Source organism: Paralichthys olivaceus, chromosome 19 (genome assembly GCF_024713975.1).
Source record: "Paralichthys olivaceus isolate ysfri-2021 chromosome 19, ASM2471397v2, whole genome shotgun sequence".
In the NCBI taxonomy this organism is placed as follows: domain Eukaryota; kingdom Metazoa; phylum Chordata; class Actinopteri; order Pleuronectiformes; family Paralichthyidae; genus Paralichthys; species Paralichthys olivaceus.
The window spans coordinates 19,733,602-19,760,259 of NC_091111.1; the positions used below are offsets into that span (position 1 = coordinate 19,733,602).

At 46.4% G+C, this 26,658-nt stretch overlaps 3 protein-coding genes and 1 long non-coding RNA gene across 5 annotated transcripts; 1 reads left to right on the top strand and 3 right to left on the bottom strand.

Annotated features, from left to right (window-relative positions):
- Positions 1-2,355: 2,355 nt before the first annotated feature.
- On the bottom strand, positions 2,356-4,371 carry cox7a2b (cytochrome c oxidase subunit 7A2b). Its single transcript, XM_069515414.1, has 4 exons — positions 4,218-4,371; positions 3,850-3,939; positions 2,879-2,963; positions 2,356-2,625 (listed from the first exon to the last, which is right to left on the bottom strand). The coding sequence occupies exons 1-4, from the start codon at positions 4,233-4,235 to the stop codon at positions 2,570-2,572; spliced, it is 249 nt and encodes an 82-aa protein (XP_069371515.1). The 5' UTR covers positions 4,236-4,371; the 3' UTR covers positions 2,356-2,569.
- Positions 4,372-4,772: 401 nt separating this feature from the next.
- LOC109647005 (cell cycle control protein 50A-like) lies at positions 4,773-9,753 on the bottom strand. The gene is made up of 7 exons (XM_020112778.2): positions 8,777-9,753; positions 8,080-8,199; positions 7,882-7,989; positions 7,672-7,759; positions 7,444-7,587; positions 6,652-6,858; positions 4,773-6,398 (listed from the first exon to the last, which is right to left on the bottom strand). Exons 1-7 carry the CDS (start codon positions 9,014-9,016, stop codon positions 6,205-6,207), a joined length of 1,101 nt encoding a protein of 366 aa, XP_019968337.2. The 5' UTR covers positions 9,017-9,753; the 3' UTR covers positions 4,773-6,204.
- An 814-nt stretch (positions 9,754-10,567) lies between these two features.
- Positions 10,568-20,150, bottom strand: filip1b (filamin A interacting protein 1b). Of its 2 annotated transcripts, XM_069515408.1 has the most exons (6): positions 19,884-20,150; positions 18,871-19,044; positions 17,888-18,066; positions 11,943-14,694; positions 11,434-11,498; positions 10,900-11,099 (listed from the first exon to the last, which is right to left on the bottom strand). In XM_069515408.1, the coding sequence occupies exons 1-6, from the start codon at positions 20,148-20,150 to the stop codon at positions 11,036-11,038; spliced, it is 3,501 nt and encodes a 1,166-aa protein (XP_069371509.1). In that variant the 3' UTR covers positions 10,900-11,035. The 2 variants fall into 2 exon arrangements, with proteins under 2 accessions (XP_069371508.1, XP_069371509.1); XM_069515407.1 differs by lacking the exon at positions 11,434-11,498 and having other exon boundaries at positions 10,568-11,099.
- On the top strand, positions 18,074-20,049 carry LOC138405626 (uncharacterized). Its single transcript, XR_011239424.1, has 5 exons — positions 18,074-18,403; positions 18,876-19,114; positions 19,219-19,344; positions 19,522-19,799; positions 19,911-20,049. It is a non-coding gene; the product is annotated as an uncharacterized lncRNA (long non-coding RNA).
- Positions 20,151-26,658: the final 6,508 nt, after the last annotated feature.

Sequence of the window (26,658 nt, forward strand, 5' to 3'; positions counted from 1 at the left end):
AATACATTTTACATAACTTCACAAAATCCTCCATTTAATATTTGCTGTTCTGGTTGTCAGGTAACGGGACCGTCCTCCTCAGAACTGGATCAGTGTTGGTTTTCGAGCGTGAACGAGAAGCCGAGGATCATCTCATTACTTGTGATAAATGATCTGTGGTGGGCGTGAACCCATCGGAGAACAGGCCCGAGGGTTTCTCCTTCCACACCCTGAGTTAAATTAGAGGAGAGAGAAGAACCCCCCCCCCCGACAGACCATTGAGAAGATTAACGAGAGGAATCTGACTGAATTCAAATCTGTTTGGTTCTGAGCACAGCAGCAGAACTAATGACAGGATGTAATTTCATTACTAACGTCCGGACGTGTTTCAGATGCTTGGACACTCTGGAGAGTTCAGTGCTGGTTTCTTTGTAAACGTCGCCCTCCAGTGACTAAGACTTGAACGTTCACACAGGAAAACACAGGAGGAGAAAAACCTGCTGATGTTTGAGTTAAATATCAGTTCTCATGTCTGAGATCATTGAACGTCTTTGCATCAGGGTGAAGACAGAAGCTGCACCAACACGTTCAGCTCAGGTTCGTGGAGGTTTCATTACATTGAAAGTGCAGCTGGAGTTTCCACCAGTTGATGAAGACGGAGAAAACCTGACTGTGCTTCAGTCTGGAGTCACACAAGTGGGTGACCCTTTAAATTCTGTAGAACTGAGCAGCTCTGAGTTCGTTAACATTTCAGTTTTCACTGGCTCCACTTCCTGTTGGAGGAACGGGCCCAGTGAAAAATCCTGCTTTGATTTCCTGACTTCCTGGTTGCTGGGAGACTCCGCCTACTCATGATGGCTGACTCGCTGCACCTGCAACGCCGAGTATAAAAGCCAGAGTGCATGAACCTGTTCTCCTCTTCTCCCTGGTTGCCTGAGCTCCTGCTCCTTGTGTGTACTTTTTGCTTCACACAACACAAGCTACACTCACACACACTGACTGACCCTCACACTCACACATAACAAATGTGGGCTCGTCTGTTTGTGTAACATCCTGGAAGTTGTGGTCGGTGTTTTTGCTGAAGCTCAGTAACGAGTGTTGGGAGGACTCATGGCAGCTTGTTGCTCTGGTTTCTGGGTAATTGGTTTCCTGGTATCTCGGAGGGGTTGATTAGGGGTGAGAGTGACTACACCCTGGTGTCTGTGATGTCTGTGAGCATTGAGGTAACTGAAGTGTTTTCTTCAACACGGTGCTCGTTCAGTGTTTGGCTGCAGGAGGGCGGTGGCTGTAGCAGGAGTTGTTTATAAGGAGGGATTGTTGAGTTTGTTCTTTTCAGGGCTTCTTTGTTATTTGTGTGTTTCGTCCGTGTGGTTAGCAGCAGTTGTCTCGGCGGAACCATCTGTAGCATCGGCCGGAGCAGTTAGCCTTCCCGGTGCGAGCGGGTTTAAAGGGCCCATGTTGTTCACCTTTAATTTGAGGTATTGGTTCCACCAGGAACACCTGCCTCATTATTTATTTATGAGCCCCTCCTCTAATTGGCTGACTGCACCCTGAGTGACACGTGACCAGGCCAATCACCTGAAGCCTGTTGGAGACCTACGGTACTGCTCGCTGATTGGCTGCAGAAGAAGAATGGTGACGACCACAGCTGAGGGTCACGTTGTGATGTTGTGATGCAGCTGTGGACCAGCCACTCATTCAGCGTGTAACAGGATTTCTCTGACGGTGAGTTACACCGTCTCATGTTTGTTCAAGTTGTAGAAGGACAGTCAGCCGATGTAGAGTGAGTCCAGAGTTACAGTCTCGAGTTAGAGGACGTGGTAACGTACGAGTAACGTTTCAGTAGAAATATGTTGAGTGAGTGTCGTCACTAAACCAGATTGTTACCCAGTACCACGGGTTGAAGATCGTGTTGGTGAGGGCAAGATTTGTTGAAGCTGGATCTTTTGAAGGGTTATTGACAAGTACCACTGAGATCTGTGCTTTAATTCCACTGGGGGCTGTTTTCAGTGTCACGACGTTCGTGTTGTGGAACGCTCCGGCCACATTCCAGCACCTGATGAAGAATGTTCGTTAGTGCTTTCTGGCTGTAATGCATGTTTAGATGATGTGTTCAGTGTCTCAAGGCTGCTAGAGGCCGATCTGACAATGAAGTGAATGTGAGCTTCCTGAGGCCACAGTGACTTATCTGGGTTCGGTTGTGTACGCCCCCCGTCAGGGTCAAAGCTGAGGCTGTGGATAAAAACCCAGTGTCAACGACAACGAGAGCTGGGGAGGTTTGGTGTTGGTATGAGAGACTCCGCCTACTCATGATTGCTGACTCACTGCTCCACATTTAAAACAGTTTGTTAAAGTATTAAAACACAGACAATCCAGTTCTGGTCATGAGATTGTTTTTATTGATCCACAAGTCATCAGAGAGAGTAAAAGAAATAAATATTGATCCCATTAACATGAAACAATATCCCACCACGACTGGAAATGCACGGCTCGACACGTGAGGAGGAGCATCTTGGTTTTTGTGTTTTTACATTTTTAAATATAATATAGAGCGGCAGGCCGGAAACAAACAGCTGGAACAGTGGAGTCACTATTTCTTCTGAGGGACCGCTGCCTTCCACAGTTCATACAGAACAAATCCAGTTCCTGGAAGACAACACGGCGGGTTAGAAAGACGCGAGATGCAACGCAAGATAACGAGGTTGAGTCTGATGATCGTGAAACAGAACTCTGCTCTAACACAGCAACAGTGAAATGAAAACTGTGATTCAGGGAAACGGCACAAAAACAACTTTTCTGTTGATGAAGTTCATTTTAATCTTCACTTCATTTTAGCTGCTGTAGTTTAGTTGCTTCTTGCTCATGTGGTGAAATATCTAGAAAGAAGTCAGAGTCTCACCCAACACACTGAGTGTCATGGTTGCTCTGTACAGCAGAGCGTCACTCATGCCTCCTTTTAAATGAACCGGCAGCCCGTCGTCCTCCTGCAGGAGAGAAACAGGACGGAAACATTAGAGGAGCAACAACCGACATTTCAGCAACGTGAAGGAAACCAGGAGGTAACACAACCCCAGATATCAGATGTGATGACGCTGTGTGCTGCTGGTTCATCTGTCACTACACACACCGTGATACAACCAGAGACTGAAACACAACATGAACTCAGGTCATCAGTATCATCTCCACCATAATTCATTTCAATCAAACTACAGCTCCACCAGAGTTCAGAGAGACGACCAGTAAAACACGTCTGCACCTGGAACCTGGATGAGAGGAGTTCTTCTTCTTCTTCTTCTTCTTCACTGTGACCTCTGGACTGAACCACTGACTCACATCATCTGACCTGTTGACCTGAGATCAAATCTGAAAGTCTTTGTTGTGTTGTCTTCGTGTCAGTGTCTCTACTGTGTCTCTGCTGTGTCTCTACAGTGTCTCTGCAGTGTCTCTGCAGTGTCTCTACCGTGTCTCTACAGTGTCTCTACAGTGTCTCCACCGTGTCTCTACAGTCATTCTACAGTGTCTCTGCTGTGTCTCTACAGTCTCTACTGTGTCTCTACAGTCTTTCCACTGTGTCTCCACAGTGTCTCTACAGTCTCTACTGTGTCTCTACAGTCTTTCCACTGTGTCTCCACAGTGTCTCCACCGTGTCTCTACAGTCATTCTACAGTGTCTCTGCTGTGTCTCTACAGTGTCTCTACAGTGTCTCCACAGTCTTTCTACAGTGTCTCTACTGTGTCTCTGCTGTGTCTCTACAGTGTCTCTACTGTGTCTCTACAGTGTCTCCACAGTCTTTCTACAGTGTCTCTGCTGTGTCTCTACAGTGTCTCACGGGACAGGAGCGTGTATCGATGCGGTTCACGGAGCTCTGACCTGAAAAATCTTCTGTTTTTCGGGGACCGAGTTCTTCATCTCCCGGCGGGACGAGCTGGAGAAACTCCGCCGGGCCACCTGTCGCAAAGCCTGGGGACAAACCGGAGACACGGGGTGAGAACAGTTAGCTCGTTGAGCTCCGTTAGCAGGACGAGGACAAGACACTTGAATGAAACTAACAGAGTTGGAGTCTGTGTAACGGAGGCTAAGCTAATGCTAACAGCGTCCCAACGCCTCCACTTTGACCTCTAGTAACCCGTCAGACGGCGGACGTCTCGATTTCACCACCGCTCGTTAGTGAGACAGACAAAAGAGTCAAGAGACAGAGACACACACAAACACAACCTGGAGACACAAAACAGACTCACTAGAACGTGTCTGAACATCTTCTGTCGCACAAGGACACCGGAAATCTGCACTTCCGGCTTCTGCCGCCTTTTCTTCTTCTTCCACGACGAGGACTTCCGGGCTGTGCTGCCCCCTGCAGTCTGAAACAGCAACTCCACTGACTCCGTCACCAGACAATGAAATGAAATTAACTTAATTAAATATAAAGAAAGAAAAGATCATTAAAACTAACTTTATACGAGTAAAATAAGATTAAAAATAACTTTATACAAGTAAAATAAGATTAAAAATTTATACATTTATAATTTATACAAGGAAAGAAAGTTTACTTTATACTATCATTTTATGATCTATTTGGGTCTCTGGTGTTAATAAAAAAAATGTGTGTATATATATATATTCTCCATTTTTGATTTTAGTAATCATCAGTCTCCTCTGTTGCTGTGTTCAGTAAATAAAGTGGGACAGTCTCCTCTTTGTGTCTGGATGTAAAAAGAACTTTACCGATTTAATTGAATTCATTCAAACACTTGAGTGAAGAAACATCTGAGATAAACAAAGTGAAGAGCAAACAGTTTTTATCCATATGACAAATTTATTCCTTTTAAGCAACAACACAACAGATGAAGTATCAAAAGAAAATCTAGTGCGTCTCAGAATCACAGGCGTCAGTTGGACAAAATAAACAACACATCTTCACTCAGCACATTTTTCCATGCAGCTTCTATTTGACAAGTTCTATCAGCTGTTAAACTACTCGACTGTCGTGTCAACGTTGAGTGACAAACACTTAAACACTTAATCACATGTATTTCCTCATGCTGCACTACTGTGACATGTTAACGACATGAATGAAGCGACGACAGCGTGTTCATGTGCATTTTTCTCTTCCTCGGATCAAGGCAGCAAACTTTAAAATCACTTTCGACTCAAAACCTGAGGTCTGACGTGCAAATACTGGCAAAGCAAACATTTCTTAACATTCTTAAAATAAATACAAATAAACAAGAAAACATTTTTAGTACAGATCCCAGATTCCCAACAGTTCCCTCTGATATGAGACTGAAGATAAAGGCTCAATGTTTAAAAGCAGGACGACGAATGAAACGAGGCACAAAGACGAGCGGCTCCGGCCGCTCGATGGTCACATCCCAGCATGCAGCTCAGGAGTTAGGAAACAACAACTTTAGCTCATGGATCTGACAGGGTCTGGAAAGTTACCTGAAACTTTCACGCTCAAAGTTCATGGGCAGAATTTATTTTTACTGAGATTCGAGAAGACGTTTTGGGCTTAAAATTAATTTACGTTATGATCAACCGGTCAATGAGACGCCCACTCTGATGCCAGGAGATAATTCTCGAGGGACAATATCACATTTGATTTATCATTTGGCTGAAAAGAAGTAAAACTGGTATCAACTTTTAAAATGTCTCAATTAACGCAAAAGAGACGAATCAAGTTTATTTCTTTGCAGAGTTTCACCAGTTTTCCTTTTGAATTCTCACGTTTGGTTCAGGTCAGTGTTTCCTGTCGAGGGAGAGCGACACAGTAAAGTAAAATAGAACATTGATCTGAGTATACGAGTGTCCGTCTTCTCATCCTAAACTAAACAAGTGCATTTCCCCCCAAAAAGTTGAACTCTTGTAACTGTAGAAACTGAACTCTTCAGCTGGTTAAAGCTCCACGATAAGAAAAACACGAAACACAAAGTACTGCAGTGATTTTCTACCGTTTAGTGTGAATCCCTAAATATTCCAGAATGAAGTTTTTTTACTTAATCTTTTAATCATTCAAGTATTTACAGACCTCACGTAAAGTCTGAGTTGATGTATTCGACTCTAAAAGCAGCAGATTGTGTGACTCATCGAAGTCATTTCATTTTTTCTGATGGAAAATTGTGAAAGTTACTAGATTGCAGCTGCTGATACACTGGTCACCACATGAACGTTTACCAGGACGGACGTGCCACACGATCACATGAGCTGAGCAGGAGGGGGGGCGGGGCCTCAGTTGGAGATGTCAGCGCTGTTGTTGCGATTCCCGTATTTGTGGTGAATGATGAGCAGAACGACGCCCAGGAAAAAGCAGACGGAGCCCACGGTGATGTAGGCGATGCCCAGGAACGGGTTCTTTCCTCCCATCCAGGAGATGGTGCTCAGGATCATTCGCTTCCTGCCTTCGAAGCTGCGGACAGGATAATCTGGGTTTATGGTTAAAGATAGAAACGCTGCTCACAGTTTAAAACCACCGCCACACTTTACTGACTCCAAACAGACCATAACTCACTAAGTGGACTTCAGCCGCACTGAAGCAGACGTGAGACTAGAGGTGAGAGGAAGATGTTCACTGACGTTATAGCTCAAACTAAAGCTCGTCGTGGATCCATCTTCCTCTCCATCTGTCTCAACCTGCTGAGTCATGGAACGGTTTGTGCTCCGTCACGTGAAGGATACTGTAGACGACCTCCAGAGTGTAGTTTCCTCGGAGCAGAGTGGGAACCATGTTGTCCTTCCTGTTGATGATGCGGTAGAGCTTGCGGAAGGTCGGCAGAGCGGCGGTCCGCATCCACACGATGAAGTCCTCGTTGATGAAGCCGTTGTTCAGCTGGTCGGTGTCCAGCTCATAGACGGGCCTGCGCCAGTTTATCGGCTTTGTTGTTCCTGAGTGAGAAGGAAACAGGTTAGATAGAATAACTGATTATTGCTCAGAGATTAGATCCGGGTGGTATTTTGTCTCCTCACTTTACAGAGCTGTGTTTTTAAACACTGCAGGTTTACAGACCGACCTCCTCGTACTTCTGGAGAACTCGTGCTCAGGGAAAAATAAACAAGTTGTGGCGTCTCCGTTTTTTTTTTATTGGCACTGAGGGCGACATGGCGTGAAAGGTTTCAGTGAATCCAGACGACTGACATCTCTGTGGGTGGGTTTGAGAACTGGCAGGATTCTACAGTTTTGTTTTTGTCAACAAATTCCATTAAAAAGACCAAAACCCAGAATGTGGTGGATTCTTTCTCAACACTGTGTGTAGACCTCACTGACTCCCACTGAGGACAAACAGACCCACATCTTGTCTCAGACACTGAGGACGGAGACACCGACGACTTAATCTGCTTCCAGACATGAACTTCACAACATGTTGGACAGAAACGGGGAGTTTTGTGTTTGTCCTGTGCAGCAGCAGCAGGAGACATCGTCCCGACTTCAGTGCACGTCTGAAAGCAGCAGGTTTCACAAAGAGCTCATACCTTGGAAAACTGCCGTCAGGTTGAGGTTGTCTCCGGGGTTCCCGAACTTCACATGTTTGTCCGTCCACCAAGCGATTCCTGTCGCTCTCAGAGGAATCTGAATCTTTGTGCCGTTGGGGTCGTTGTAAAACAGCTCCAACGTGTCTGCGAGAGACGTAAAGACGACCATGAGAAATAAGTCTTCAGAGAAAGACTGGTCTTAGTGGACAGAAAAGGGGAGGGGCTCACCGTTGAACATGCTGTTGGCGATGGCGCCACACGGAGCGATGGGCTTGTTCTCATGAAACGCGTACGGCTCACACTCCTTACTGGGTTCCTGAGAAAGAGACGGACACTTGTAGTTGAGTCGTGCAGCTTCTCAGGATCACTGGACCCTGAGGTTGAACTCTCGTGTGGATCTTGTCCCTCACGCTCCGTCACCGCGGAAACATTTCATACCTTGAGGGACCCCAGGTGTCCGTTCAGCTGGCTGTCGTCTCGTGACTTGACGTAGCGACGGTGGTTCTGGTAGAAGTTGGAGAGGCCATAATACATGAAGACGTTGTTCTGTCGAGGAAGAGAGAAGCATCAGAGTTGAATCAATCTCCCCGAGCGTGGGAATACTCCGAGAGACGCTCCCTGTGTCTGCTGTCTCACCTCGTACGGCTGGTCCAGGTAGAAGGGAATGGTGCAGGTGCACGGCTGAGTGCGGTTCCAGCTGAAGTTCTGGGAGCAGTTGAAACAGGGACTGGACATGTCCACTCCGGTGTAATCGATCTGTGACGGCAGAGAGCAAAGCTGCTAAACCTCTGTACAGACATCATGTGAGGGACACAGCAGGGACACTGCAGGGACACTGCAGGGACACAGCAGGGACACCTTCAAGATCTACTGCTCAAAGACTAGAGTCAAGGGAAGAGACAGACAGAGGAGCTACTGGGAGGGACAGTTAGTTAGTTAGTATGAGTTTATTATTATGAGTTATAGTTAGTGAGTGAGTCAGTTAGTTACTTAGTTATTGTGGTTGACAGTTGGTTAGATACCACGAGTTAGTGAGTAAGTTACTTAGTTATTATGAGTTATTGTCAGTTAGTCAGTTGATTAGTTAGTCTGTCAGTTAGTTGACATTTCACCTGACGTTACCTCAAACTCCCTGATGTTGTGTTGATGGTGGAGTTGGTTAGTTAGTCAGTCTGTCAGTCAGTTGATTCGTTAGTTAGTTGATTAGTTAGTTAGTCAGTCTGTCAGTCAGTTGATTCGTTAGTTAGTTGATTAGTTAGTTAGTTGGTTAGTCAGTCAGTCTGTCAGTCAGTTAATTAGTCAGTTAGTTAGTTGACATGTCACCTGACGTTACCTCAAACTCCCTGATGTTGTTGGACGTGACGAACAGGCCGATGCCGATGGGGATGAAGATGAGTCCGATGATGAAGAAGGCCGGGAGGACGGTGCCCGCGGTGAGGATGGGCTGCCACGCCGGGAGTCGCTGCTGTTTGAACGCGGTGTTTTCGGGCTTCTTGCTCCGCAGGGCTCCGCCGCCGGGCCCGGTCATCGTGATGTGTCCGTCTTCGTTAGCGCTGTAGCTGGACGCCATCATGACGGACGTTAGCCGCTGAGCTCCTGGCTGAGTCTGACCGACGTGACGGGGAAGAGAAGCGGCTTTAATTCACTCGAACACGTTGTTGGTTAAACGTGTCTGCGGACTGAATCCATGTCGGAGGACCGAGGGGCTAGCTACAGAGCTAGCTGCAGAGCTAGCTAGACAGTTAGCTAGACAGTTAGCCACAGAGCTAGCAGCTGCTGCTCCTCCAGGAAGTTTACATCCCGTGAACGCAACGCGTGGTGACGTCACGGAGTTGGGGGCCGCTGCCTTCAGGGGACGCAGGAAATATTGGAACTTACTTGTGATCCACTAACGTGGTGTGTGGGGCGTTTGAGGACAGAGGAGCACGTGGGTGGGTTGTTGTGCGGGCCTAAATCCTACAGGGTCAAGGGCCCAAAGGGTCAGAGGGGCCCCTGGGATTCTGCTATGATGTTTTTATCTTACACAATCTGAACTATGTACATTTCACTTTCCCAGTCGCTGCTTCGATCGTCAAGACGTGAAGATCTTAGAAATATTAAAGAACAAGAGACGCCCTGTCACTGACTTGTTGTGAGTGCTGCTGCTGCTGTTGGTAGTTTACTGTGTCTTTGTGGACATTGTTGTGTGTCTCTTTGTGGACATTATGTGTGTCTAGTACCGGTTGCTTCATACGGATCATTCATACTTGTACTCGGGCCCTGACATCTCTGGTATGTTGTGTTGATATTGAACTTAATTTCAGTGTTTGCCTCCAGCTTCTTATTATTTAAAGTTTCTTTTCTTTTTTTTGAAATTTCTTTATCAAGGAAACAAACGGAGAATTTAAACTGCAGCTTGTTCCTGCTGCAGTTTCCTCAGAGGACGCAGCACGACCAGGCTCAGATGGGATTTTAATAATCCTGTTCAGCCTCTGACATTGTTCCCATGAAGAACATCCAAATTGTTTGATCCACCAAAATGTCCGCCTCGGGGGAATCAACATGCCAATTGGCCGCAGCTCCAACCAAAACACTCACTTGTTATGCATCAGCTCCTGATTCTCTCCTCATGTTCACCCTCCTCTTTAACCAAATCACCTCTCAGTCCTCGTCCTCCTTCTCGTTCATGACATCAGCAGAATTTCTCTCTCTCTGGTTATTAGAAGCAAATTAGTCATTTATTTTAGTCTCGTTGCAGAAAACACAATCTGCGTGGTTTATTGATTAGTGTAAACTCAGAGGTTGTATGAGACAAGACTTAAAATTAAGTGTGAGGTTGTTTATGATTTATACGTTTAGAAGCATCAGATTTCTAAATTCATTCTGTACGCATCGAAATATTTTTGCAGGAAATTTGATCATCATGTTCAACAGAACCCACTGACAACACTTCTTTATTTGAAATACTTCCTGAGTTAACACCCAAAGTTTCATTTACAGTTGTTTTGTCAAAGACCCTGAAAACATCTGGCGAAGCGTTCACCAACACGTCAGCTCTGAGCTTTAGTTTTCATGACTTTAATATGAGGGAGATTTCCCCGCTCCTCCTCTCAAACCTCACGCGTAGAATAAAAGCTGCGATGCATAAAGATAAATAGATTTTATTTTAGTGTGGCACAAACTCCACAGACTATTCACAGTGCTGCAGTGAGTGGAAACCTCCGTAAGCTGTGGTAAACACATGCTGTGAAAAATGTGGATGATGAGATTACAAGTCAAGGATCAGAACATGAAACCGAGTGTTCACATGCAAAGAGACAGAGAAGCTTCAAAACTAAAATCTTTCCTGAAAACATGTATTTCAGATCACAAAGGATGAAAATCTGTTGTTAAAGGCAGCGTCACACACAAAGTCCCGGTTCTGTTTTGCAAACTGAGACGTTCACGATGAGTCGTTGCCATGGCAGCGTCTTCAGGCCTCAGCTCTTGCCTCCCGAGGCCGAGCCTCCGCACACGGTCGACTTCCTCAGCTCGATTTTCATCGACTGGCCCTCGGCCCGCGCCTCCAACCTGGTCATCGTCGACACTCCCAGAACCGCCTTGCTGGTTGGTTTCACACCTTTTGACACAGGGATGCGCGTGGCCGCGCTCCGAGCTGACTGCACCTCCGAGCCGGGCTGGAAAACACACAGCAGAAGAACATGAGACACGGTTTGAAAGACAGTTGCTGCAGCTGTGTTGAGGTTCTCACTGTTATTTCACTGGGTTCAGTCACACCATTGTGAGTGCTAACTATGGCTGCATGGCTCTCTGGGACGTTTCTTTGTCTATCTGTCATTTCACAAGTGCAAAAGTCAAACTGGTCATTTTGAGCCTGTGTTTGGTTAAAAGGAGGAAACTTGTCAGTTGGGGAAATTGTCTGTTTGTCTATGTGAGACCTGTGGAGGGGAATCATTCCAGTGTTAGTTCATACCAGTGACATCATACTTCTATAAATCAGCTGGTTGGTACCTGGAGAGAGGACTATCTATGGAGCGCACGCCACCTGAACGCATTTTGAAACATTTCAGAAGAAACTGAAACGTAAAAAAAAAAGTATGATTCAGTTATTTCTGCTTGTACATTAAAAGAGTAAATATGGCGTCTGTGCTGGTTTTCTACGCAGCATCAAAACATTAATAAAGCTGCTTTCAGACCTGCACTGAACTCAAGACGTGTTCCTGACGTGTTCCTGACGTGTTCTGGAGGTTCTATGTGAGAACAAATGTCTGAGTCAGTGCCTCTGGACATTTTCTGGAACTTTATATCTGTATCTGTAAAATCTCAGAGAAAACAGCAGGAGAATGTGTGGAAGCTTCAGAGTGAGCGAGTGGACGTGTTGATGAAGTTTCTTGTGAATGAGTCTGACGCGACAATCTGCTGCTTCACAGGACAAACTAACTCTAAAAATGTCCACACTCTAATTTCTGGACACTTTCCGAAGTGTGAAGAGACAGACGGGTACACGAGGAAGTTCTCACCACTGATTGCGTCGGTCTGGAAGCTGCTGAGGTGACGGGTGTGATTGTTATGCTGCTCGTCATTTTGCTCGTCTTTCCCGTGGAGGTCTGGCGTGGGGAGCGGAGAACTGTTCCCGTTGATGATTCTTTGCCGTCGGAGCTCAAACCCTGATGCCTGAGCGTCAGCACAGGACTGCTGCTCCCCTCTGACGGTCTTTTAAACTGCCCCCCCAGGTGGATGTGGATCTTATTGTCCTCTGTTGTGATGATGCTGCTGTTGGCGTTGTATTTCCTGACATGTGGAGGCCCAGGTTGCTTCTCGGGGGTCATCTTGATCACGGTGCGGCCTGCGGTCATTTCGTGAGGCTCAGGTGAAGCACATGCTTCTGCCACAGGTGTGGTGCTGACGGTGATGATGGACACCGGAGACTGAAGGCTGCCTGAGCTGCTGCCGTTGGTCTTCTCTGGACTCTTGGCCCTGGAGATGGTGGTTATTGAGACTGGAGACTTGGCTCCATCAAGACGTCCCATCACGTCACAGGCTTTGCTCCTTGAGGTCACAGTTGTGGGTTTGGGGACGATTGTGATTCTAGGTTTCTGAAGGCCGAGTGTCGGGATGATGGTGGTGCTGGAGAAGAAATCCTCAGCTCTCGGGCTGGTGATCTCCAAGGTGGCCGTGCTGTTCTCGTGATTTGGGGTCACTCGGATATGCAGAGGCTGACCGGGCTTGGTCATTTCCTGTGAGAGCAGAGACGACGTCCCGTTGGTCTTCGCAGTAACGGCCTCTTTCTTTTTCATCCAAGGGACCCAGGATTTTCTTGCCCCAAGTTCTGCAGAAGCTGGAGGGTATCGTTCGAGAACCGTCGGCTTCTTTAGACCTCGTTGTCTGAGGTTGCTCATCAAGTGGTTTTCCTCAAGGACTGACTTTCTGATAAAGCCTGCCGTCGTCTCGTCCTCAGCAGGATCGCTGGCCACCAGGTCTGTCTGCACTGCTGTGGAGGTCACCGGGACATCAACCATCCTCCTGCCGTTCATACTTGGCCTCAGTGCCCGGCTGTAGCACTTGGTGGACTCCAGCTCCTTGGTGAGACAGTCCACTTCTTGAAACATGCTCTTCTTCTTCTCTTCCTCCTCCATGAATCTCCGCTGCAGGACAGAATAGTCCACCTGCAGCTGTGAGAGCTGGTCCTCCTTGTTCATCAGTTCGTGGATTTTTTCCTTCAGGGCCAGGACGTCCGCCTGCAGCTCCCTGGTTCTCGCCTCCTCCATCTTACAGCGAGTTCTCAGCTCAGCCTCGGGACTCACGACCTCACCTTTCTCTATCGCCTTGTTTCTGGCAATCTGACTTTTCATTTCTTCCAGCAGCTTTGAGAGGGTGTTTGCTTTGTCCTGCTCTGTTCTGAATTTCTTCTCCAGTAAATCATACTCGTCCTCTGTTTTCATTAAATCTCCCTCCACCACCTCGAGTTGTTTGAGCCGGCTCTTAAGTCTTTCAATTTCTAGCGTGAGCTCTTTGACTTTGTTGTCTTCATCTGGACGCTTGTTATTGTCTTTGTTGGCCCACTGTCTCTGCATCTCTCTCTCCGTCTCCTCCAGTCTGTCCATCCTTAATTTCATGCCACTAAGCTTGTTATTTAGCTCCCTACACTTTTCCTCTTCACTTGCAAGTTTGGTTTTCAACTCATCTTTCTCTTTGGCGAGATTTGTCACTTTAGCTTCCATCTCTGTCTTGAATTTGAGAAGTTTTTTGCTCTCGTCGATCAGCTTCTCTGTGACCTCTGTGACCTTTCCTTGCTCGGCTTTAAACATCTTACTCAAATCCTCACTTTTCCGTTCTTCCTGTTTTAGTCTCTCCGCCATGTTTTTTCTTTCATCCACCAGAATGACCGTGAATGATTTCAACTTTACTAGATCGTCTTTGAGGAGCATTTCTGTCTTTTCAAACTTTGTCTCTGATGATTCCAGTTCTTTCAGTCGGGTTTTCACTGTCTCCAGCTCAGCAGCCAGATCCCTCACGACACGTTTCTCTTTCTCCAGGTTTGTATGAAGCTGGGAACACTCCGTTTTGCTCTTGTTGAAAGCTCCCTCCAGTTTCTCCAGTTCAGCCATTCTCTTCTGCAGTTTATCCACCTCCAGCCTCAGCTCCGCACTGTGGTTCTCCTCCTCCTGCAGCCTCTTCCTCAGCTCCCTGCACTGAGTCTCTGTTTTAGTGATCTCCTCGTCTTTACCCTCCATCTCCAGCACTCTCTTACGCAGATTCTCCAGCTCGGCCATCAGAGAGGAGTTGCCACACTCCCCTTTGCTGATCTTCTCCCTCAGCTCCTGCAGGTCCTCCTCAGACTTCTGCAGCTCTTTGTTTCTTTCCTCCAGCTCCTCGATCTTCTGAGCCAGTCCAGCCAGCTTCAGCCTCAGCTGTCTGCTTTGTGTCTCTTGGTTTCCTAACTTTGTGGTCATCTCTTCGTGCTCCTGTGCAAACGTGGCTGTTTTGTGCTCCAGCTCGGCCTCCAGTTTGAGGACCTTCTGTCCGTCCTCCTTGGCGCCGTCGGTCACGGTGGCCAATCGCTGCTCTTTTTCCTGCAGCTTCTGAGTGAGGTCCTGGACCTTCTGGCTCTGCTGGTCGATCTGCTCGATGTGCAGCTGCCGTTCGTCCACCAACATCAGGGCAAAGGACTTGAGCTTCACCAGCTCCGCTCTGACCTTTTCCAGCCTCCTGCTGTGGTCCTTGTCCTTACGAGCCTGATAGGCCTTTTCCTGCTCCAGCAGCCGTTTGAGTCTAAGAAACAAACGGAAGAAAACACAAGATGCGAAAGTTAACGTCAAACATGTTTCAATGCTCTCAACCCTGAATCCATTTCACATCAAAATGTGATCGTATGCTCACGATCATTAATGATTAGATGCAGAAAAGGAATCGTCAGTTATTATCAAGCTCTCCCATTTCCTCATGGAAGAAAGCTCATCACCGACGAGCGGAGGAAATTAAACGGGGACGAGGGATCGACAGAAATAAAACGAGCAGCACATCGGGGCCTGAACCTTTGTGACTGAGCTGAACTTGTCCAGAGTCGAAAGGAAGAATTCCAGCTGCAGGTCAGTGAGTGTGGAGCTGGAGGGATTCAGTCAGTTCTGCTGTGACCAGATGATCGAGGTGAGAGACGAGAATTAGATTCATGTGGTTATAACAGATGAGAGTTGATTCTGAAGAGTACAACAAATAACAGACAATAACCATGCACACTGACACACTGGAGCACACATGTGCACTGCAGCCAAGTTTAAACACTCACGTCTTTCCTCTTGGACTTTGTTTGCAAATGAGCCGCATCTAAATTTCACCTCGTGTTCCGTCTGGAAGGGATTTTGTCCGCTTATCCCCAGATGTTTGTTTTTTTAATAATATTGTAGTATCTGGTTCACACAGGGAGCAAATGATTTTATTCAGATGATGAAATTGGACTTTTTCTACAGGAGACACATGTGAAGTCTCGTGTGTTTGAGTAAATGTCCCCTCGTGGTTTTTCGTTGTCTGTCATCTTTGTTCTGATGTTGCTCCAGCTAACCGGCTTTGAGAAGACAGATAAAGTGCACTTGTCTTGACACAGGATAAATGACCTGAACCGGCTGAATCCTCACGACGTGTTGATCTTTGCACTTTCACACATTTTAACTTCAACACAACAAACCAACCGGATGAAACAATAACACGAGGCGCCGCCGAGCTGCCAGCCAACCTCTGAGACTTTAACCTGTTGGTGGATGTTTAGCTAATCTCTGCAGGAGTCTGCTGCAGTTTCTCTTCCTCGTGTCACAGCAGACTCTCAAACACGTCTCAGCTCTGCACAGAGAGAGAACTGAAACTTTTTACTAAACCCAACGCAGCCTGCTCCTCCTGTGTCGAAGAAACTCCGCTCAACTTACCAACACGTTGTGATGCAGGGAGGGTGGATCCATGTCTGAGTGTTTTTAAAGCGGAGCAGGAGCCACATGCTGCTGCTGCTGCTGCTGCTGCTGCTGCTGCTGGAGCCTCACAGGATCCCAGAGCCAGGGAAGGAGGGGCCCCCACTCCACAGGGAATTAGCCATCACATTCCAAACATGTCATCAGTGGACAATGAAAAAGGTGGAAGTTGCTAAACAGCACCACTCCACCGGCTGGTGATGTCATCCCGGCCTCCATATATGGTGCACGGAGGCGCTGACCCTGTGTGGACACTGAGGAGGAGGAGGAGGAGGTGGTGGAGGAGGAGGGTTCAAGGCTTTCAAGCTCTTCCTCTTCTTTCGAACTGCTTCTGATTTTCTCCTCTCGAGGAACAAGGTGAAAAGTGAAGTTCAAGCTTTTCTGTCTTTCTGTTCTGTGTCTTCGTCTTCATCTGCTCCACTTTGACCCGGGTTGTCTCCCGACCGTCTTGCAGCCCCGGCAGCGTTTCCACAGCAACGCGGCAACAATGCAAGACAAGACGTTTTGTTTTGTAGAGGACAATGCTCTCTCATTATAATCCCCCCGTCTCGTGCAAAGGGAGAGGACGTGGATATAAACCCAGCGGCTGGTTGTATGTGAGCTCATGGCTTCAGAGGAGGCCTGTGGTTCTCTAAATGAGCCAAATATGAGCAGAGCAAAGAGTTTACAGATGCAGAGGCTTTCTGTCGCTGCTCCGCATTATTACAAATACATCCAGAAACATCACTACATGGTTTTGTGGCTCCGATAGTTTCACTTAACTTGGCTGCTTTGGGATTTTGGACATTGTTGCTCACAGTTTAAGTCTCACTGGATAAAATCCTCCTCTGTCTTCTAGCAAAGAAGATGCATTGCACTCTTTCTGTTATTCTGCTTTCTGAAATCTAATTTGAACACTAATTGATGGTTTGATGTTTCTACATATTAAAAGTAGAGAGAGAGAGAGAGAGAGAGCTGATCTGTAGCTAATTATAGCCCCAATGATTTCTTACATCCTTATTAACATTCAGAACAGAATGAGAACGAGGAGGCGCGGCTCTCCTCGAGTGTTCGGGGGTGAAAGCAGGATTTTTTAGGTTGCATTTTTTAACATGAATCGGATTTGTCCACCACTGTAAAATTATAGAGGAGAAAAACCTAATTTCTCTGTAGACAGACGTAACTTCCTGGTTTGAATCCTAAAGTCACAGACCACACAAACCCGACTGGGATTAGGAGTCTCAGGACGCCCTGGAGGTCAGAAACCACCGGTCCATCAGATCACACTGAAAAATTCTGCTGCTTGAACTTTGACGACTTCTTCTTCTAATAGTTTGGAAAGAAAAGTTTCTGAACTTTTACGTCAGCATCATCGTCACTGCAGCGTGGTGTTTAACCTGCAGAGACTTTTTTTTGGCCACTTGGGGCAGAAAAAACTTTCCAGCAACATCGACATTTCATCACGTTTTCTGTTGGTGACGTTCCACGTCCAGTTTGAGAGTCCGATCGTTCACCGGGAGCGTCTGTGTTGGATGTTCTGAGGAGTTGGTGTTTGGTCTCCACCACCTCCTGCTGCACGTTCATAGATCTAAAGGTCTTTACTTTATTAATTCAGTTTGGTTTATTCTATTGAAGTTAAAACCTCTGACTTTGTTCGTTCGTCTTCACTGGGCAGATTTAGTAACAGATCAGTAAAATACTGATGGTTTTTCGCAGCAGGTTTCTAACGGCTGAAGAGAAGAAAAGCTCTTGTGCAGTCGTATTAGTCGGTGACAGTTGTTATGCAAACACGGCCTCTAATCATCCAGCAGGACCTCTGCGGGGAATGACATCACCCGCTCTGAGTTCAGGGCCGACACATTCCTGATTTCACCTGCAGTGAATGTGAACGCTGACTGCAGCCGACAGGAATGTGTTTCGTCTCAGAGCCGAGAGCGAGCAGACGTACGAAGCTCAAACTGTAAAGGCAGAAATAATGAAAGAGCTGAGAGATGAAGAAACACACACACACACACACACTGAGGCCTCACCTCTCTCTCTCCTGCTCCAGCAGGTTGGTGAAGTCGTCGCTCTTGTTCATGAAGTCGACGTGTTTGCGTTTCTCGTTGTCGAGATCAGCCACAGTGCGGCGGTGACATTTCTCAGCCAACAGCAGCTGCTCCAGCATCCGTCTGTACGTCTCCTTCTGTTTGTCCTCCAGACGGTCCAACTGACGAGGACACAGCCACGTTACCCTCAGTGTGTGTGTGTGTGTGTGTGTGTGTGAGACAATAATGAGCATGAGATTTATTCTGAATATTTTCACGCTCAGTCTTTTCACTGCAGAACAAATTCGATTCTATGAAATGTCTGTTTTCTTCTATTTGTCATGTTTGTTTCTGGAGCTGAAACGATGCAGGTTCAACACGTTAGAGGTGATTTCACACTTTACGTGAGTGAAGCTCAACATCAAAATAAACTCGGAGGCTCTGAAGTTCAAACAAGAACAGATGAAAACAGGAAACTGTCGTCCAATCAGAGACGATGCTTCTTCTGGTTTTCATCTGGTGAGTTTCTCTTTTGTTGGGATTTGAACTTCAAGGCCACCGTACATTTTTCATTTGAAAACCGTTTGAACAAGTTTTTGATAGAAATTCCAAACTGACATGAAATAGTTGTCGAAGTATAATTTCTCGACAGTGGACTCGTCAGAACTGTTCCTCTACACAAACACAGAGAATCGAATCATCTGTGATACAACGTTTACGCAGCGTCTCGTATTTCTCCTTCAGGATTAAAAACTTCTGCACCGGAAACTTTTTCCTTTTTCTTTAAAACAACATTTACACTTGAGAAATAAAACGTTTAATTTCATGGGTCAATATAAAGTCATCGTAACTTCCTTGAAGGTTTTTAGTAGATTTAATTATAGAAGAAACGTTTCTGAGTCAGTTATTAAGTAAAAATCTGAGCGACATGAGCAGCAGCTGTCACTATCTCTCCTCTGTTCCTAACCACGTGCTCCCTCCATCACCTCAGCCATGGGTTTCTCGTAGACGTCCTCTGTGCCGCGGTGGCCGTGGCCGAGCAGTCCGTCTCTCTGCAGCGCCTGCAGGGGTTTGCTGGGGTTGGCCGAACCGTAGTGAGCCTCCAGAGTCTCCGGCCTGGTCCTGTCCGACTTCAGGAGGCCGATCATGTCCTCTCTGGCCTGAGGGGACACAACAGGTCTTAATCTACACTCGTCACTCACGAGACAAGGGAACAGCAACGTGAAACAGGTTTGTGTTGAAACTGAAAACTGTGAGAAGCAGCTGATGAACAGTTTGAACGTCATGTGAATGTGAAGCTGCTTCACGTTGACCTCTAGTCCTGCTTGTCCCAGCAGAGGGAGCTGTTCCCCTCAGTCTTTGAAGGCCTCAAACACAAAGTCTCTGCACCAGCGTGACGAAACCTGGAGCACGACATCGCCTGCTTCAAACATTCAGGCTGAAGAAACAGGATGTTTGGTGTAAATACAGTTTCCTCCATTTCATTATCATGTGAAGAAGCAGCAGGAGTCTGTCCAGGAACGTTTCAATGAACATTTCTTCATCCTGCAGCAAAACCCTCTTTATTTCAATATCATGCATTTAACATGTGTATATTTAGTGTTTTCGTGTGTCGCTCTATTTGACGTCCCTCTCAGAATAATGTCTCCCTGGGTGCGTTGCTAATGGAAAATATTCAACACGCCCAAACAGACGAGCGGCAGCAGCTTCCTGTCTCTCCGCAGAGCAGATTATAAATGTGGCTCCATTAGAAAATCATTATCAGAGAGGAGCCGGCGTCTGTTTCCACTCGAGTTACAACCGATAAGAACCAATCAGGAGGAGAATCTCAGCTCTACTTCATCCAGAGGTTTTAAAGGTTAAATCTGTCGTCAGAAGAACTGAACCCCTTTATTTTGGCGACTTCACTTTTTGAGTTGAGTATAAAAACATTTAGTTTCAGGAGTTAAAAGAATCAGAGGTTGACAGAAATCACAGATGAATGAATCTTTGTTCTCACCTGAACTTCTCCCTCCATGATTCCCAGCAGGTGGAGCAGGTCCTTCTTGGACAGATCCAGAGTTGTCTTCTTGCTGCTCTCTGCAGATCTCTGAGGTTTCCTGGACACCCCCGTCCTCCCGTCCTTCATCTTCCTCTTCATCAGCTCCGGTGTGTTTTCCTCCTCCTCCTCCTCCACCTGCTCCTCCTGCTGCTGCTGCTTGATGAACCCTTTCGTGGGTTGGATGTGTTCGTCTTCTGGACCCATGGTGCAGTTCCTGGATCTCATCTTTATTCTTCAGCCTGCGAGAAGAACAGATGAGGCAGTGATGTCATTATTACATCAGGTTTGGAGTCAGAGCACAAACTTTAAGATTTGTAAATGTTCCCTGTTGTTGTGTTTATTCTGGGAACATTTAAAACAGAGAAGGAGTTCGTCATATTTCATCATCATCCCTCGTCTTCTCTCATTTTTAAAGCAGCACATGAACCTGCTGCGATGACGTCATCGCTCAGGAGTGAGAGGAATCAAACGTCCACATGGTCTATTTGACAGTTTGATCATGATTCAGGTGAATCAAGTCAAGTGTGGGTTCTCCTGCGACGCTGCATCATCAGTGAGCTCCTGAACAAACAGTGATGAGAGCAGCAGCTGTGAAGCTCGACGCCGTCACACAGAAAACAACCAGTCACAGGCCATCGGATCTGAAAGAGGCCAAAGTTCCCAGAGGCTGCAGCTCTGGATGAAAGCAGCCTGTGACTCAGCCAGAGAAAATCCTGGCAGCCGAGCGGCAGCGACCACATTAGCCCTGCCTGTTATTAATAGTTGTTTCAGAGCTGCCCCCTTTCCTCTGTTTGTGACGGTCAGTGAGCTGGACGAGGAGCCGGAGGAGCAGGAGGAGCCGGAGGAGCAGGAGGGGGAAACGTGAAGCTGAGATGATCCTGATGCTGCAGCAGGAGGTTTGAGAGCCGCCCAGCATCATCTCTATTTACTGTAAATACACACGTGAAATAACAGGATGTCACAAAACGTCCTACAACGTTGTGGCCAAAAGTATGTGGACATGTTATACTTTAGAGGGTGGAAGACACATTGAAATCAGAGATTTATATATATATGAATATTATTTTATATAAATGTATTGATGCTCATGCTTCATCAAATCTGATATTAATAATAATAATTCTCCTGGTGAAGACTGTGCTGTTGTTTTAATGTATGTTTGATTAAATCATTGTTTCACAGCAAATTAAACTTGAATCTCTTCCGTGTTTTTAAATCATCTCTATAAATTCATCTCTTTTTCTTTGTCATTCATTTTAAGTTAAATTCTATTCGTTAGCTTCTTGTCTATGAGGTTTTGTGTTCTTGTTTTTATTCGTCCTGTTTATAAAAGTGTCTGTTTCTATAAAGTTATAATTATTGTTGTTATAACCATATATTTATTATTCTGAGGCAGAAACCTACAGTATTAAACTGATGCCTACTCATTCATGCATCATTATTAATAATCCAGTATTGAGTTGTTAATCGTATTCTGAGGGTTTGACCAGTTTAATGATGAAGTGACCTCTGCAGTCATGTTAATGAAACATCGGTGGTTTGTGTCAACACGTCTTTCCTCTGCAGCAAATGTGAATTAACCCAAAACACAAGAGGACCAATACATGTCAGATTGTGTCTCTCTCGTCCTGGAGATATTTCTGGAGACGTGATGAGGCTAAACGTGTCTCTGTGATTCACGCCCCAGACAGCTGTGCTCCACGCTCGACACACGAGAGGGGACGAGGCGTGGAGGAGGCGTGTTGGCAGCAGTGGTTAGACGGATCATCCAATAACGAGAGGGTCACAGGTCTGAAACCAGGATCAACGTGACGAGTCGTGACCAAATGAGATATATTGTCTCTGTGCAGAAAAGTCTTTTTAAAACCTGAATCGTAGAATTGTGTTATTTTTCTTTCCAGATAAAATGTTTTCAAATCTGTTTATTCCAGAAGAAAGTTCACGTTGTTGAACACGCTTCCACACTAACGTCACAATCCCAACGTGCTCTGATCACAACACATTGTTAAACTTCCAGCACCAGTTCAATATAAACATATCTCACACTGCAGGATGAAAATAAAAGAATCCTCGGGCAGATGGACTTTGATGGGAATTTGATGATGAGTTCAAATATTTATTTCTGTGGCGTTCGGAGTCTGAAGAGTTTTTATTCTGCTGCACAGCCTCGGTGGAAACGCGACAAACAGCTGATCTGTGTGTGTGAGATGGATCCCTGCAGCTGTTTGTTTGGTGAAATCTTAACTGGGTATTTTTAGGGTCTCCCCTCGCTGGTGTCTACAGAGTCCAACAAAAGTTTCAAGGCTATCACTTTATAAGTCATCAGCAGCCCCTCGGATTCCTGAGCCACACATTCACTTCTCAGCTGCAGCGCTCGTCCCCCCCCACAACAACACATGTTGTAAATAAACAGCCGCTGACGGTTTCTGGGAAGAAACAACACGTCGGTAACTAAACAGAGGTCACATCCCCGATGGACGACAAGAGGAGATCCGTCCCTGACGTCCACGAACAAGAGATATTCTCCAGAGGCCGATTCTAAAAAGACTTGACTGTAAATGTTTCTGTTGGGTACAGATGACTTTCATAGATACAAACTGCTTTGGAAGTGACAGCAGCTGATTCTTCAACCTGTTTTTCATGATTTCGACATGTCAGGTTTAAATGTGACCATACAAGGCAGCGGTCAGGAGGTCTGGTCTAACTCCCCGTGACGAGGAAAGTAGAGTCGGTCATCTGTGCCACAGGAGGCCGTCAGATACACAGAGGAATGACTGCTCCAGGAGAAAACTGGATCAAGCCCATTTTCCATTTCCTGATACCTCATCACCTGTTGATGAAGTGATATCAAGCAAATGTGTTCACAGATACTTGGCGATACGTCTCCTGCAGTTCCAGAGCAGCATTAGCTTCTCCACCAACCTCTCAGCACAGTGCGTTGAGTTCACTGACATCTTTTAAAAACCTTCCCTGTGGTCAAACTGAACTTTGACGAGTTTCATCCACCTGCATGACGAACGTTAGGATGAAAACACAGAAGCGTGTTCTGCTCCACGTGTGTCACAGTGTGAACTGCTGAGCGAGGTTCAGTGTCATCAGTGTCTGGTTCCATGACTCCATGGAAACCACTCGACGTCGCCGGCTGGAATAAACTGAGCAGTGCTTGACTAATATCAGGATTTCAAGCACCGCTGCTTGAAATAGTGACACTTCCAGTTGCGGCTTGAGCGTCGCTACGGGCTCACATCACCATCTTTAGTGTTACTGCAACGTCAGAAACAAAAGGAACTCAAGTGTTGTTTTAACTGAGATTTAAGAACCTTGTTCCTCCTGCCTCGCTGAAGTTCACCTTTAAGAGATGAAGGGATCTGCTGTGACCTTTGACCTCCCAGAGATTCTCTGGACTTAAAACTCTCAGGTACTTTATGGATTCAGATTTGAACGTGATACTACATCCAACCCTGAACGTCTCTGATCGTAGAGAGAACCGCTCTGAACAGGCTACACAGTTCATTTCCTACGAGACGCAGGACTAATCCCAGTGTCCTGCTGCAGAAACCACCTGCCTCCGTACGTGGAGCTCTGACAGCTCCAAATATAGAAACATGAAAATGTTTTAATTCAGCCGAAAGTGGGTCAGAGGTTTGGACTTGATGCAGACAGGTGGTGTTAGAGAGCTGGAGACATGAAGCTCCTCAGGAGTTTCATCGAGGTCGAGCAGTTCAACCTCTCACATCCGCTGCAGATCCACAGATTCACCAGAATCACAATTTATCTCAACCCAGCTGTTATCGAGGCTCGGTGGGAGAATGACTGGTGTCTGTGCTGTTTGCATGAAAACAATAAAACAATAAAACAGAGAAATACAATTTAAATATTCGAAATATGAAGGAATATTTGTCGGTTGAGACAAAGCAGGTATTTCAACTCCCGCTGGTTTTGCTCAAGAGCTCTAATCAGCAGTGACCAGTCCAGAGAAACTGACATCACCGGGCAGCAGCCAAGTCTCACATGCCTCCTGAATGGAATGAGCATGAAGTCACTTCCCTCATAAAGTGATAGAGGGAGGAGGCGTGGGGGACGAGGGGGGGGGGATGAGTCCACTTCTCATTCTACGTCAGTTTTTACATTTACGAGCCGGTTAGCTCCCGAACACAGTTCATCTGAAGTGGTCGCTGGTCAAACCCAGCAGCTGTTTAACGTGAGAGTCATGAGATCAACTCAGAACGTCCAATCAGAGGCCTCACAGAGGACGCCCATTCATCCTGCAGGACTTTAACAAGCAATAAAATCAGAGACGCTGGTGAGGGGAGCGTGAAACGTCTCAACATCACAGCAGGAGGAGCTCGAATTAAAGCTGAGCATTCATCCAACACACCTCAGACCACAATCGACTCAGTCTCTTACGCCGAGACGTGTCCTAATACGTTTTTGATTTGTGCTGCAGTCGAATCGTCCGTCCACAGTAGCTAACCTCTGACCTCAAACCTCAAACACGTCTGAATGAATGTGGTTGTTGCTGTTAATGGTCGTCATGGCAACAAAAAGTCCTCAAGTCAAGGTGATAAAAGTTCAGCTGAAGATTAATGAGGCTTCAAAAATCAGTTTGATCATTTTATTTCTGTGTTTAGCCGCAGCGGAGGGTTCCATCTCTTGTTCTGGACTTTTATTATTTGACTGTGGAGACATTTTATTTCACACATTATTTTTTTATTTAACGACAGCATGAATCCATGGACGTGGTGACAGTCCAGGCCGCTGCTGCTGCTGCTGTGTGTTAAACACCACCTGTGGTTTGAGCGGCTCAAAATCCATCGGAACGTGGGGCAACCAGCGTTAATAAGCCGGTGCCTGGGCCCCCGAGCTGAGAGGGGCCCCCCGGGAACGCCTGATCAACCGGCGACAATGGAGAGTTTCGATTACGACATCACGTCGTTCCCATCGTTATCCATCACGATGTCATCGGTGTTTTTTTATGTGTCCCTCCTCGCAGCAGAAAACGCCCCCTAAACAAACGCAGGGCTCCTCAGGTCCCTGTTATGTTGTCATGGGAACTGCAGCTGCTGTTATGAAACCAAACTCGAGGGCAGACGCTGTTGAACGTCCCCGTCCGCCTCAGATCACTGGGCTGAATTAGAAGAGTGATCTCATGGCTGTTATCATTTGGCCTTGAGCTGCCGCTGGGAGACACAGGAACAATATCACAAACTGACAGAATCAACCCAAACAAAGAGTTTCTGAGGCGACACAGAGCGAAACACTAACGAGGGAATGTTTTCTGGAAGAAACGAGGAGGTCTGACCGATCACAGGAAGCAGAGACTGCATTAAACAATAGAAGAAGAAGAGGAAGCAGCTGCAGTCTTCGCCGTCCTTGAACCACAAGGACGTTCCTGTGGTGCATTTGAACTAGTGAAGGTACTGTAGTACTGTGGAGTACTGTAGTACTGTGGAGTACTCATGTCCTCCAATCAAGCAGAAAGACTACAACCCCCCCCACTGACAACACGGCCACGTCAGACGCTGTCTACAAACCAATCAGAGTCAAGTACAGGTAGACGACGCCCAAATTCAATCCTGATTAACGACTTTGATCCTCGTAAATCAAGTTTCTTATTCAAGCGAAAATGTCTCGAGGATTTGAAACCGTGTCGATGAATTCTGTCCCGAGACATTCTGCCGACAGACGAGTCCGACAAACAAACTTTTAACATTGAAGAGAATTCAAAACATCTTTGTGATGAACGAATGTTCAGTTCAATCGTTGGCAGGTGCTTCTGGTCCGAGTTCCTGCTGCTCACAGAAAAGGTTGGAAATAACTGGTGCAGTGAAAACAGTGGAGGGGAAAAGTGAAGCTATTAATGGAGCGCTGGTCTCAGGAGACGTGGGCAGAGCAGTGCATGCTGGGTATGATAACACAGACGAGGTCGAGCCAGAGCGCTCCTCTGTTTATTGTTTGGCTTTTACACGGATCAGACCGGGAACATTTTCCAAATTTAACCCGAGGGACGGGCTGTCCTGGCACTGTGATTGATTTAGTGCCCTTGAGCAAATCACTGCCCCCCTCACTGAGTCACTGTTTAAATTAGATCCACCGAGTCAAAGTTTTCTTCTTCACGTGGTTTGGATCTGAAAGACGACGTCTCTGAGCCCATAGACACCAAAAAGTAAAGCCAGCGTGTCTCTATCGACCCCTGCTGGCCGGCTGCAGTACAGGTCATAAACCTCCTCCATGTTAGCAGATGGGACATGAACCAAACAGGGAAAGTGTTAAAATAAAAGTTTGTAAAGATGTTTCTGTCTTTTCAGCTCGTTCTTCTCTCACTGATGTTCGTTCGAGTGTTTCTGATCAGTTTGGTTTGAATTCGTTATTTGAGACGTCATGATTGACAGCTGACTCCTGATTGGCTGAGCACATGTCGGTGGGACCTTGATACCACGCCTCCACCGATCGCTGCAAGATGGAGGCTCCTGTGTCCTCGTGACCTCCTCCGTGTTCAGACTGACTCAAAGGCTGATGATTGTTGTGAAGTTTTATATCATAAGTTTAATGAATCAAATATTAATAATAAAATCTCACAAACTGCTGCTTTAGTTTCTGCTGCGTCATGATAACTCTGCCTTCACATGACTCAGCGTCACACAGTGACAGCAGCTCGTCCGAGAAGCATTTGTTAAATTCACGTGTTTTCTAAAAGCAGCTCGGAGCTCAGGGACCGTTTTCATTCATGAGT